This window comes from Marmota monax, unplaced genomic scaffold (assembly GCF_021218885.2).
Source record: "Marmota monax isolate L192 unplaced genomic scaffold, Marmota_monax_Labrador192_F-V1.1 WCK01_AAM20220418_F8-fsc00012, whole genome shotgun sequence".
Classification (NCBI taxonomy): domain Eukaryota; kingdom Metazoa; phylum Chordata; class Mammalia; order Rodentia; family Sciuridae; genus Marmota; species Marmota monax.
This window is the reverse complement of record NW_026695227.1, coordinates 33476057-33488768: the sequence shown is the minus strand read 5'-3', so window position 1 is coordinate 33488768 and position 12712 is coordinate 33476057. Positions and strand designations below refer to the sequence as shown.

At 53.2% G+C, this 12712-nt stretch overlaps 1 protein-coding gene across 1 annotated transcript; it reads left to right on the top strand.

Annotated features, from left to right (window-relative positions):
• Nucleotides 1-672: 672 nt before the first annotated feature.
• On the top strand, nucleotides 673-9610 carry Krt78 (keratin 78). Its single transcript, XM_046435600.2, has 9 exons — nucleotides 673-1168; nucleotides 1544-1758; nucleotides 2834-2894; nucleotides 3315-3410; nucleotides 4208-4372; nucleotides 4713-4838; nucleotides 7240-7460; nucleotides 7959-7993; nucleotides 8076-9610. Exons 1-9 carry the CDS (start codon nucleotides 803-805, stop codon nucleotides 8360-8362), a joined length of 1572 nt encoding a protein of 523 aa, XP_046291556.1. The 5' UTR covers nucleotides 673-802; the 3' UTR covers nucleotides 8363-9610.
• Nucleotides 9611-12712: the final 3102 nt, after the last annotated feature.

Sequence of the window (12712 nt, the reverse complement as noted above, 5' to 3'; positions counted from 1 at the left end):
TTGGAGACGGGGTGCCTCTGATGTGTATCCTGGATGTGCAGAGCCAGCTTCAGGTGGATGGGCCTGGCATCGTGCTTGTGGGAGGGACAGGGACACAGGCTGGGCTCAGAAGCACGGATCCAGGCCATCCTGGCTGGAGCTACCTGCTTGAGCGGGTGGTGCCTCATGGATGATTACTGGGTTGGGAAAGAGGAGGGACTGGGACACCCTGCTTTTCTGTCATTTCCAAATCCTGAAGTGTCTTTGAGCTCATGATGGCATCTCTACCTCTGTTCACCTCCTGGCTCCACTGTGCCTTCCTCCTAGGCCTCCTTAAGCTACAGCTTCCTTTTAGAAGCTGCATTCTCCTGTGTTGGCCACCCCAGGGCACTCTCATGCCTCATCTGACCCCCTCTTCCTTCCTCTCCTTCCCCTTCTCTTCCAGGAAGCCTTCCTTGAATGGCCTCTGTGCCTTTGCTTGGGGACGTCCCTCCCCATCCTCAGCACTGTATTCCAGGTCCACAGCTGCTTCCTTGACTTTAGGGCAGGCCAGTCTGTCCCATCCGCCCAGGGGCTCCCAGGGTAGGGCCTGGGTCTCCTTCTTCCTTGAGTTCTGCACGTGCGAAACATCTATTCTCCAGGTGTGTCAGAGTAGGTCAGCTGCAGCCAAGTGACAGACACAGTCAGGCAGAGAGCATCTTGCTCTCCAAGGCCCAGCCCAGGTACGGGAGGGGATAAAAGTCTCGTGCCAGGGCCCTAGGGCAGAAACACACACACCTTGACCATCTGTCTGTCTGTCTGCCTCTGTGCGACTGTCTCTGCCATGTCTCTTTCCCCGTGCAGGGCCAAGAGGGGCTTCAGCGCTCACTCGGCCTGTTCTGCTCTCTCAGGGGGTCGCAGCAAGGGCAGCTTCAGCAGCAGGAGCCTCAGTTCCTTTGTCGGCTGCCGAGGGGCCTCTCGTGGGAGGGCCTGGGGGTCGAGGGGAAGGCAGGGGGTGTGGTTTGGGCAGGGGAGTGGGGGGCCTGGGCTTTCCCTGTGCCCTCCTGGGGGCATCCAAGAAGTGACCATCGACAAGAATCTGCTGACCCCACTGAAGATTGAGATTGACTCCCAGTTCCAGGTGGTGAGGACGCAGGAGACCCAGGAGATCAGGACCCTCAACAACCAGTTTGCTTCCTTCATTGACAAGGTGAGGGTCAACTCGAACTGTCTTCCCCCCTCCCTCAGAGGAGCTGCTCTTGATGGACTGAGAATGGGGAAATCAGACCTTTTTCTATCACTTTTCTAGTCAATTCCACAACAAGGAAGTCCCCCTGTGGCCTGGTTCTGCTGAGGCCCTGTTTTCCATGGCTGGGGTTCAGGGACAGGAAATAGCCAGGCTGCTGGGAAGACCCTTCCCTGTTAGACTGTCCAATCATTTTGATGTATCCAGGCTCTGATGAAAGGCCACCAGGCTTGGAAGGCTGACACAGGGTGCTGACAGGAAGGCCTCTGAAGCTTTACTTTCCAGAGGTTGCCTGAGGAGTCCCACAGGAGCCTCAGGGACCCCATGCTTGGGTTGCAGGTGCGGTTCCTGGAGCAGCAGAACAAGGTCCTAGAGACCAAGTGGCACTTGCTGCAGCAGTTGGAGGTGAGTGACAGCCCCCGGGGCCTGGAGCCTGTCTTTGAGGACTACCTGGCACATCTCAGGAGGCAGCTGGAGCAGCTGCAGAGAGAAAGAGGGGCTCTGGATGCCGAGCTGAAGGCCTGCCAGGACCAGGAGGAGGAGCATAAGGCCAAGTAGGTACTGACGTCGCCCCCTGGGGTCTGCGAGGAGAGGACCCGAGTGGTCTGTAGCCTGTGCCTAGAGGACATGACTGTCCTCCCTCTTCTGCTCTGCGTTCCCTTTTCCCTAACTCATAAGGGCCCCACCTGCTACAGGGAGTGGAGACCCCACAGCCCCCACCTCCACCCAGGTTTGGAGAGACTCAGAGGAAGGTCAGGGTGATCTGTTTCCGGTGGGTCCAGGCCCATTTCCTCTAGGCCCCAGCTGTGAGGGCCCATGTTTCTGGGATGGGAAGAGCTATTTAAACAATGCCTCAGTAGGTTTTTTTTTTTTTTTTTTTTTTAAAGAAATTCCTGTTTAGCAGGCTGTGGGCTAAAGTGACTCAGATGTTCTCTGTCTCAGGGGTGGAAGGAAATCAATTTATTGGGATTATCCCCAGGCCCAGGGCATGATTCACAGTCGGGCTGTGGTTCTGGGCTCCCAGATAGGTCACCTGGTGGTGAGGAGCACCACCATTGACTGGCAGGAGGCATGGGTGGAGAGACTGTGACAAGGACTAGCTGTGTGGCCTTGGCAAGCCATATACCTCTCTCAGCCTCATTTTTCATATCCATGCACTGGAAAAAGTTTATCCACCTTTCTTACCTCCCAGAGCTATTGGGAGTGGGCTCTAAGGAGGAGGAAGAAGGGCTGGAAGGAGCCCAGGACTGGGCAAGGGGACCTGGATTCTAGATCTGCTATGGCAGGCTCATCATCAGTGGGACCCTGGCTAAGTCTTTTCCCCCTGATAAACCCAAACAGCCTATTGCAGGTGATGGTGTGAATAATAACTGAGAACAGGCACTTGAATGTGCCCCAGGAACTGTGAAGTAATGTGGCCTGTTGTCACAGGGACATGAGCTGGAAGAGTGGCACAGGAACATAGCTAGGATGTGACAGAGCCTCCTGGCAGGAAAGCAGAGAAGGGGGCTGGTCACTGGTTCTGCTTTGGACCATCTAAAGCAGGGGAGCCCTCCTCAGGAAGTGCATGCTGGGAGGCAGGGCCCTGGGCTCTGGCCTGGCACCTGACTGTCCTTCTCTACCTGGCAGATATGAGGAGGAGGCCCGCAAGCATGCCACCGTGGAGAATGACTTCATGGTCCTCAAGAAGGTGAGGGGGTGTCAAGAGCTCCACTCAGACCCTGAGCCCTACTGTGCATGGAGCCTGCTCCTACACTGGGAAGCAGAGGGTGGAAGTCCTGAGTGAGGACACCACCCACCCTACCTGCAGACCCCCCACTCCCTGGGAAAAGGGACTCCAAGACAAGATCCAATTGAAGCCCTAAGTGATGAGCTCTGGGTGTCAGTGAAAGAGTGGGTGGGGAAGGAGTGGAGTCAATCAAGGAAGCTTCCAGAAGGCAGCATGGGCCAGAGTAGGGCAAAGAAGAGAGCGGGCCAGGATGGGGCTGGAGGAGGAAGCAAGAAGCATCTGGAAAGTGGCTTTGGGCAGTGGGTGCCCAGAATTCTAAGCCAGTGTAAAGTTCACAAAGAGAAAGTAAGAGATGCGTGATTTCTGTCTTCCTGTCTCCAGGACGTGGATGGGGTTTTCCTGAGCAAGATGGAGTTGGAAGGCCAGCTGGAAGTTCTGAGAGAATACGTCTGCTTCTTGAAGCGTCTGTATGAAGAGGTGAGGATCTGCCAAGGGCAGGTGGGAGCGATAAAGGGGACAGGGTGGGCAGGCTCCCTGTGGCCATGTGGGGAGTGACCAGGAGGAGAAGCCATTTAGGGTGGCTTAGATTTGTGGTTATTCAGTCATTCTACAATCAGTTATTGAAAACTTTTACTATGTGGATTGCTAGGTACCAGGGGTACATCAATGAATAACCAGACAAAACCCACAAAGCTTGTTTTCTTTTGGAAGACAGACGTAAGCACTAGGCTTGTAAATAATTGTGCAGTATGACAGAAGGTGACAAACGCAATGGAGGATAGAGAAAGGAGGGTTGGGAATGTGGGGCAGATGGTGATTTCAAATAGCCCTCATAAGGAGGTAAAGTTAGAGTGAAGGTTTGAAGGAGGTGAAGAAGTTCATGAAGGAGGGTTTCTGGGATTGTGGGCAAAGGTTTCAGCCCATAGCCTGGTGTGCTATGTCACGTGGCCCCTGCAAGGGGGGCATGTGCTGGAGAGAAGTAGGAGCATGTGGGCAGGACAGTGATAAAGGGCAGAGGAGGTGACTTTGGGTCTTGAACACCATTTCCTTTAATGGTCAAGCTTCAAGGGTTACTAGAGACCATCCATCCTATGGCCTTATTTTCAAGAGGGAAGAAAGACTGAGGCCCTCAGAGGGCAGGACATATGCAAGGCCACTAAGATTGAGTGAGGATGGCCAGTTGACAAAATGTGGGAAGAAACTCAGGCCTCCTCCCCCACATGGGGTTCCAGGGGAGAGGGAACTGGTGGCCACTGAGTCAGTCCTCCCTGTAGGAGCTGGGCCAGCTGCAGATCCAGGCAAGTGACACATCTGTGGTTCTGTCCATGGACAACAATCGCTGCCTGGACTTCAATGACATCATTGCCGAGGTCCGCGCCCGGTACGAGGAGATCACCCAGAACAGCAAGGCTGAGGTTGAGACCCTGTATCAGACCAAGGTGCTGGGGCCAGGGGGATGGCATGATGCTGGAAATGGCTGGGTCTCCATGTCTGCTCCCTAGGGTGGTCACCCATCTCGGTTCCATTGGGGCAGTTCTGATAACCTCCTTGAAGGTCCAGGGTTGGGTGGGCAGGAGCATATCCTCTGCAAGGCAATTGTCGGAGACAAGCTTGGGCTTCCGTAGGCACAACTGCTATGTCCTGGTCTCAAGCAGTGAACCCACATCTGGAAGATGAGGATGTGAAGAGACATCTCCAAAGGCTGGGAGGTGGGGTTTAGGGGGTTGGGGTTAAGGGGGTGGTCTGCTCAACCACTGGTGTCTCCCCTCTTCCCCTCAGTACAAGGAGCTTCAGGCATCGGCCCAGCTTCATGGGGACAGCATGAAGGAAACCAAGGTCCAGATGTCCCAGCTGCAGCAAGCAATCAAGAGGCTGCAGAGTCAGATCGCCAGTCTCAAGGAGCAGGTCAGGCTCCCAGGGCCTTGGCTCACTGCTTTGTGCCTTGGCTCTCCCCAGGTCCCAGGCTCTTCCTGGCTAGACTCGTGTGGGTTGTGGGAAGCCTTGGTACCCGGATGGGGCTTAGGGTAATTGGGGTGGAGAGACCCCCACGTATCCTCTGGGATGAATTCTGCCTCCTCCAGGCTGTTTGTTGACTTTTTCAGGAAAGGGCCCCTGCATGCAAAAACCCCAGGGGGACTGTTACCACATCCAGGTGGACATCTTGCTTTTGGCTTCTGAATCTCTTTTCCCATCTCTTCTTTTGACTTTTACTCCTCAAACCAAGCAGGCACTTATGGTCAACTACTGAATTTCCTTGTCCCCTTTTGGGGACAGTGAGAGCCCAGAGAAAGGCAAGATGGGTGATGGTCAGGTGGGGGCTGAGCCCTCCTTAGGCAGGGGCCTCACAAGCTTCTGAGGGGAGGAGGGCAGGATATGGGGAGGGCTGCGGTGCCCTGCTCCTTGCAGAAAGCTCACTCTTAGCTGGGAAGGGTTATGATTTAAAAAGCACTCAAGTCTTTGCACTTGTATTTCCCAAAGCCAAAGAATACATTTTGGGACCCACAGAGGGTGGTGAGCAGAAGCCAGAGGCAGGTGGATTCTCTAAGCAGGGCAGTTTGATGATCAAGTCACACTCCCAGGCAGGTTCCCCGGGGGCTGGTTCTTGGAGCATTGGCAGGCCACTTACTTCATCCCAAACATCCTCACAGCTGTCTTCTGGAATGAGATGAGGTTGAGAGGCATAGGACAGGTCCTAGTGCTCAATTTGTTGCTTCCATGTTTTCCCAAAGGACTTGGACCCTTGCTGTGGAATCCCCTGGGGTATCTATATGACACAGATTCCAGGCTCCCAGGCAGACCTGGGGAATCAGAATCTCCAAGCGTGAGGTCCAGATTCCTGCTTTTTAATCAAGTCCACCACTGATTCTGAAGCCAGAGGTCTTTCCAGGGCCAGCCCTGAGGAGTGTCTAGCAGGGGCTCAGGCCTGGAAATCATGGCTCCTCATGCAAAGGCATGAGCATTTCTTGAGAGTTCCCTCTTGGGGATCAAGTGCCCTTTTCCTTTTTCTATGCAAGCCTAATGGCCTCGGTGCTCTTGTGCTAGGTCCCAGGTGCTGGATGCCAGTTGCCCTAGGTTGGCACTGGGTCCCCACTCTGCTACCCTTTACCTTTCTGAGTCTCAGCTTCTTCAGGGATAGAGTGGAGATGACGTTCCCATGGTGGTCCCTGTTGGGGGTGGAACAGTGCCTTTAGGGAACCCCTTCCTTCTTAGTTGGATGGGAGGCTGATGAGTCAGGGAGCCTGTCCTTCCTTGGGTCCCCTACTAATTGGAAAACACATGCAGAGGCTGCTTCTCAGATGGAAACTCAGGGCAAAGGGTTTGACAGAACACTGTAACAGGGCTGTCCCCAGCCACTTATGAACCCTGGCTGCCCTCAAGATGAGACCTGAGGATAAAGGCCCATACAGGACAGGAGCCCTTTACATGGTTGGGGGGGAAATAAATGGGAAGGATCTCTTGAGCTCAAGGGAGTAGTATTAGTTTCGTAGGCAGCTGCACAAATTGTCACAAACTTGGCAGCTTAAAGCAACATAAATTTATTCTTTTGCAGTTCTGGGGCCTCTAAGTTTGAAATCATGGTGATTTATTAAGGTTCTGCTGGGGATGGAGAGGTCCTTTCTAGCTTTTTGTGGCTCCAGGGATTCTTTAACTTTCCTTTTTTTTTTTTTAAAAGCCAGGGATTGAACCCAGGGGCGCTTAACCATTGAGCCACATCCCTAGCCCCCACCCTTTTTTTTTTTTTTTTCTTAATTTGAGACAGGGTCTCACTAACTTGCTTAGGGCCTCTCTAGGTTGCTGAGGCTGGCCTTGTACTTGTGATTCTCCTGCCTCAGCCTCCCAAGTCACTGGGATTACAGGTGTGCACCACGGCGCCTGGCTACTTTCCATGTTTTATTGCTGCATAATTCTGATCTCTGTGTCTGTTTCAACACAGCCTCTTCTCTGTGTCTGTATTTATGTCCTCTCCTCTTCTGATAAGGACACCAGCCACTGTTTTAGTTATTACCTTAGATACAGTATGATATCATCATGAGATCCTAACTCATTAAATCAGGAAAGACTGTATTTCCAAATAAGTCATATCCTGAGGTTCTGGAAGCAGGAAAAGATTGGGGGACTCTATTGAACTCCCTGCAGGAACTAAGAAAGCATTGGAGGCTATACTGTTCCTTATGGGGAGTGGGGCAGTCATGGATAATTTTGAGCTCATGAGGCTGATGTTCCTCCAGCTCTATCCACAGTGGGTTCTTTGGGATGCTGTGTTGGACTTACAGCTACTTTCTCTCTCATTTCTACTGCTTTCTAGAATGCCAACCTGCAATCAGCCATTGCTGACGCTGAGCACCGTGGGGAGCTGGCCTTGAAGGATGCTCAGGCCAAGCTGGACGAGCTGGAGGGTGCTCTGAGAACGGCCAAGCAGGACATGGCCCGGCTGCTGCGGGAGTACCAGGAACTCATGAGCACAAAACTGGCTCTGGACGTGGAGATCGCCACCTACCACAGGCTGCTGGAGGGAGAGGAGTACTGGTGGGGCAGCTTGAAGGGACCTGGGAATATGTGATAGGGTGGAGGAGGAGGATGGAATGCCAACAAAATGCTCTCCTTGCTAAAGGGAATTCTGAGGCCGGGTACAGTGTAGCATGCTTGTCATCCCAGCAACTTGGGAGGCTGAGGCAGGAGGATTGCAAGTTTGAGGCCAGCCTTGGCAATTTAGCAAAGTCCTAAACAACTTAGTGAGATCCTGTCTCAAAATAAAAAATAAAAAAGCCTGGGGATGGGCTCAGTGGTAAAGTGTCTGGGGGTTTAATCTCCAGTATTAAAAAAGGAGGGGTAGATTATGAAAGATTTCTTGACACTGTGAGTTGCTAAGAGCAACTGACTCTGCTGGGAGGGATTTTAAATTGGGGACTGGATTTTGTATGCTGAGAGGATAGGTGAGCTGCTCCTAGAGGCTTAACACCTGGGGATGCATTCTTTGCAGATTTCCTTAGCATTTCTTCCTTTTGTTTTCCCCCCCATGCCCAGGATGTCAGGGGAATGCAGCAACCAGGTCACTATCTGTGAGTATCTGGGGACTTTGAGAGTGGTATTCCCATGGGGCACTGATGACCCTGCTTTTGACCCTGGTACATTTCTTGGCAGCGACTGTGGGAGGCAGTGCCGTGGTGTCTGGAGGAGTTGGTGATGGCCAGGTGGGCACTTGTGGACTCAGAGGACCCGGAGGCGGGAGAGGCAGCTTTGGGTCCGGCTGTTCCAGCATTGTGACAGGAGGCTTCAGTGCCAACTGGGGCTCTGGACAGGGACCTGCTTTGGGTTCCTGCTCTGTGTCCGGCTCTGGCTTTGGTTCTGGCTCTGGCTCCTGCTCTAGCCGCGGTACCATCCTGAAGAAAACAGTAGAGTCAAGTGTGAAGACGTCCATCACATACTGAGTGACACAGCTCCTCCCTCCTGAACCTATCAGCTCCCATCTCATCCCCCAGCTCTGCATGGTCAACTCCATGTTCACTGCCTGCAGCTCAAACCAGCCTATGCGGGTTTGAAGACAGTCAATAAAGTCCCACCCACCTGCTGTTCTGAGTGCTCAGCCTGGCTGGCCTTGCTCTGCATACTTATTTACATCTCATTTGCATGCTGCCCATCCCAAGTCACAGTGCCCTGTGCCTGGTCCTCCAGCCAGCTGACCATATTCTCTCCTTTCTCCGTGGCCTTCAGGCTGAGCGGGAAAATCTCCCGGCTGGGCTTGACCAGGCTACATCTCCATTCCAAAGCTTGTCTTTTAGCAGGAGAGGGGAGGCCTGAGACCCACTCACCAGACACTGGAGGTTGGAACCAAGAGTGCTCTCTCTTGTCCTCTTTACCCACCTACTGCAAGCCCCCTCTAGGCCTCTGTGAAATGGCACAGAATCCAGTTCTCCCTGGTGTATCTTCTTTTATCTCTCCCCTGATTTCTCATCTCCCTCTCTTCTTCCCCCCAATTTGACACAGGGCAAACAATACTTAAGGTGCTGCCATGGGACTGGGGCTACTCTGGCAAGCACTGGGTACTGTGTTTTTCCCTACTTCTGGATATCCAGCATAATCCCTCCCACCTCCGACAGCCAGATCTTCATTCTCAGAGCCCTTGGCTTCAGGGTCAGAGGGCAGGCCTCCTGTGACTAATTCAGATCTCCTGTGCTGGGAAATGAGGACGTGTGGAAAGTCCTTTTGTGTCCCGTCTTTTCTTCCAGTCCCCTCCCAGTGATGCCCCCACCCCCCACACCAGGTCTAAGCAGGGTGGCAAGCCTGATTCTCTCATCTCTGATCTTAACTTGGCCTTTGCCCTCCCGGACAGGAATGCCCAGGCAGGTCAATAATTGAACACAGATGCTAAGTAACAGCCTCACATATGGGTTCAAGGGCATTTGGGGGAGGCTGGAGGGCAGAGATGAAGTTTCCCTGTGGCAATGTGCAGCTCCTCTGCTACTCTTTCCAGCCATTCATCCCTGCCCCGAACTTGTACACTTCACTCACGATGACATTTCTTTGTCATTCTGGTAGTGAGGATCGGAGAGCTAAGTTGACTTGAATGATAGGATTGCTTATGGAGGTGTGGGTGGGGCTGCCAAGGGATGCCATGGGTCTTTTCATCAAAATGACCCAATATTTCTCCTCCAGGAAATCTTCCTGAATTCCCCTGCGGAACTCTTCCTGTCCCCAACACATTCAGGTTGCACCTGCTGCTGTCCTGAGCTCTGTGTCTGTCTGGTTAGTTGGGGACTCAGCTTCTCTGTTGGCCTGGGACCTCTGGGAAGCTTCTTCTGCCCCTAGGAAGGGGATCTCAGCTTAGCTCCCGCCTGGGGCTCTGTTGGGGACCAGGGGCTGAAACTATGCCCCTACCCTCTCTCTAGGCTTCCATCCCATCCTCAAGCCTGTCTGAACATGAAGCTGAAAACCTCCCCTGCTTTCCTCTTTCAGGAAGCTCTGCTGGAAGCTGGGAGTGTGGGAGGCAGGGCTGGGGCTAGCAGGGGCTGGGAGGACGTTTCTCTACCTCCCCTGGCAGTCAGGTGGCTTCTGCCATTGCTCCTGCCCCTTGTTCCCTTTCAGACCAAAGTGGGAACCTGGCTCATCTGTCAACTCCATACCTGTGCCGTGGGGCATCACACCACTCCTCGCCCTGCATTAGGGGGAGGGAAGCCCTTTCTTTAGCTCCGTGGATCTCTCCATTAAAATGACCCAAGCTTCGTGTGAGGGAGGCATGAAGGGGTGAGACCATGACTCTGTAGCTGGACCTGGAGAACCAGGGGGTCGGAGACAAGCACCAGCTGGAAGCTGGGAAGCCTCTACCACCCCTAAGCCAGGGTGCTCAACCACCCCAGATTGTCTAGTACGGAGGGGACGTGCAGTACTGAACCTGGCACGGTCCTGGGAAAATCAAAAGGAGGTGGTTGCCCTGTGTGGAGCTGAAGGGACAAGAGAAGACAGATACAGAGTTGCAGGAAATGAGAGGGGATCTCTGGAAGCCGTAATCCCAGAGGGGAAGGAAGGAGGAAGAGGGGAATAGTACCTGCCCTCTCTCTCTCCCTCCTTCCCGTTTCCTCTCCCTTTGGTCAACTCTACTGGAGGGCAAAGAGCAGGGGAGCATCCCACAGCAGGAGAGGAGGGTAGAGAATAGCTCCGGGGTGGGAAGGAAGCGAATGGAGCATAACTAGTATAGAGAATAACCATGCTATCCCACAGGAAATGCTTAGGCCACTTTGGGTCATGTAGCCAGTGCTTAATAAATGCGGACTACAATGATTATTACTAGATTAGCAGAAAGTTCTACTTCTCCCTGGGGACTCCTCACTCCTGTGTCTTCCCTATTGCTCAGCACCCCCGGCCCACACTAGGGTCTCAGTTGCTGTGAGCAGGTGTTTTGCTGCATTCCTTTGGCAGCAGCAATAGTAGCATGGAATCTGTTTTCGCCTCCTGATGGCTGGGAAGGACTTTGGGCAGTGAGTGCCTTGGTCTCCGGACCTAGAGCACCTTGGTAACAAGCAGCTCTCTCTTATGGAGAAATGGAGGGGAGGAAGCTGCTCTTCCCTGGGCTTGTTAAATAATCTTTGTGGGAGGCCATTGATTTGAAAGAGACCAGCCCAATATGGAGTTTAATTACCATATCTGACCTCTAGTTAATTGTGGGGGGCACTCTAAATGATTAACCATTTAAGCCGGAGCCAGTTAAGCTGTCTTTACAGTGCCCTTCCGTTTCCTGTAAGTGCTGTTGGCTCACGTCAGTGGTCGGAGTTCTCTGAAGCTGCTTTGGTTCTGAGGTCTGTCCAATTCACTGGTTGGGTTTTTTTTTTTGTTTGTTTGTTTGGTTTTACTTTGTTCTGTTTATGACTGCTCAAATAAATTCTACTAATCTTAAAAGTCTGAGTTTTTCTTTTTAAGAGGGAGCAGAAGGAAGGTGTGGGTGAGGATGTCTGAAAGTAGAGTGGGGGGTGGTGCTGGGGAAGGCAGAGGGGCTGCCCACTCCTCTGTCTGGTCTGGCCCATGCATGGCTCTGCTTGGGTGTGCGGGAGGCTATCTCCTGAGCAGCTGTGTGCTCCGTGAAGAGTGGGCCAGGGTGGCCTGTGCACCTGTCACTAGCTTCCAGCTCAAAACCTGGCACAGACGGCGTGCGTGGTACGGCTGTGAATGAGTTGCGTGAGTGAGTGTTTCTCTGGGTGGGGTGTATTTGGAGTGAATGTCAGTCTCTGGGGTGGGGTATATTTGTGTTTACGACCCGACTCCCACTCCCACCACCCCAGCAACATGGTGACTCAGAGGACTGACATCACTCCCTCTCCAGGGGGCTGGCAGCCGCATCCTGGAGGCTAGGCTGGTTCATGACTATATTCCCTCCCACGCTGCGCTGCGTGTGCAGGGAGAGATAAGGGAGGCTGAGAAAGTGATCCCAGCCTGGGGAAAGGAGTCAAAGGCCGGTGGGAAGAGATGGCTCAGTCTAGGGCTCACAGGCCATCATTTTCCCAAAGGATTTCTGTGGGCCATGCTTATAGGCCAAAGAGATGAGGCCCAGAGAGGTTGAGAGTTGCCTGAGGACACAGAGCTAGTGGGCATTTGTCTTTAAGCCCTGCTCCTGTAAATGTCTGACACCCTCACTCCAAGCAGGCAAGACAGTCTCTCAGGCATTAGGGTCTAGTCTTGTGGATGCCTTACCTCACTCCTCGTGGGAGCTGCACTTGACTTCTTCAAACAATAGGGAGCCCTTATGGTCCTCCAGGGAGCTCCTTGGGGCCTGGAGGGCTCTTTCTCTCCATCTACCTTCCGTTGGGGAATAGAGAATGCCTCTTCCATTGGGGTCCCATGCCTCTCTTTTGGGGTCTCGGGGAGCCAAGCTGGCTGAGCCTCCCAGCTGTAGCCCAGTGGGGTGTGAGGACTCTCCTCTTCTTCCTTTTTCATTGCTGAAAGCTGAAGGGGGCTAGGAGGGCCACCAAATCACCTCCTCAATCAGCCCACAGTCCTAACGTTTGGAGTCTCCCTGGCTTTGCTTGGGGCTGGATTTGGTTTGAGTTGCCTGAGGTGGGTAGGGAGCAAGGGATTATGTGATTTTTAATGTTTTTCAGTGCTATGCAGATGTTTCCACCACTGAGCTACATCCTCAGCTGAAGGATGCCCTTGGCCCCTTCTGAGTCAAGAATTTGGGCTCTTGACGGGCAGGGAAAGAGGGGACTCATGGGGGTGCTGCATAGGCTTTTGGGGGCTTCTGTTGTTCTGGGATCTGTATTTCCACCCATGAAGGGAGGTGTCCCTCACCC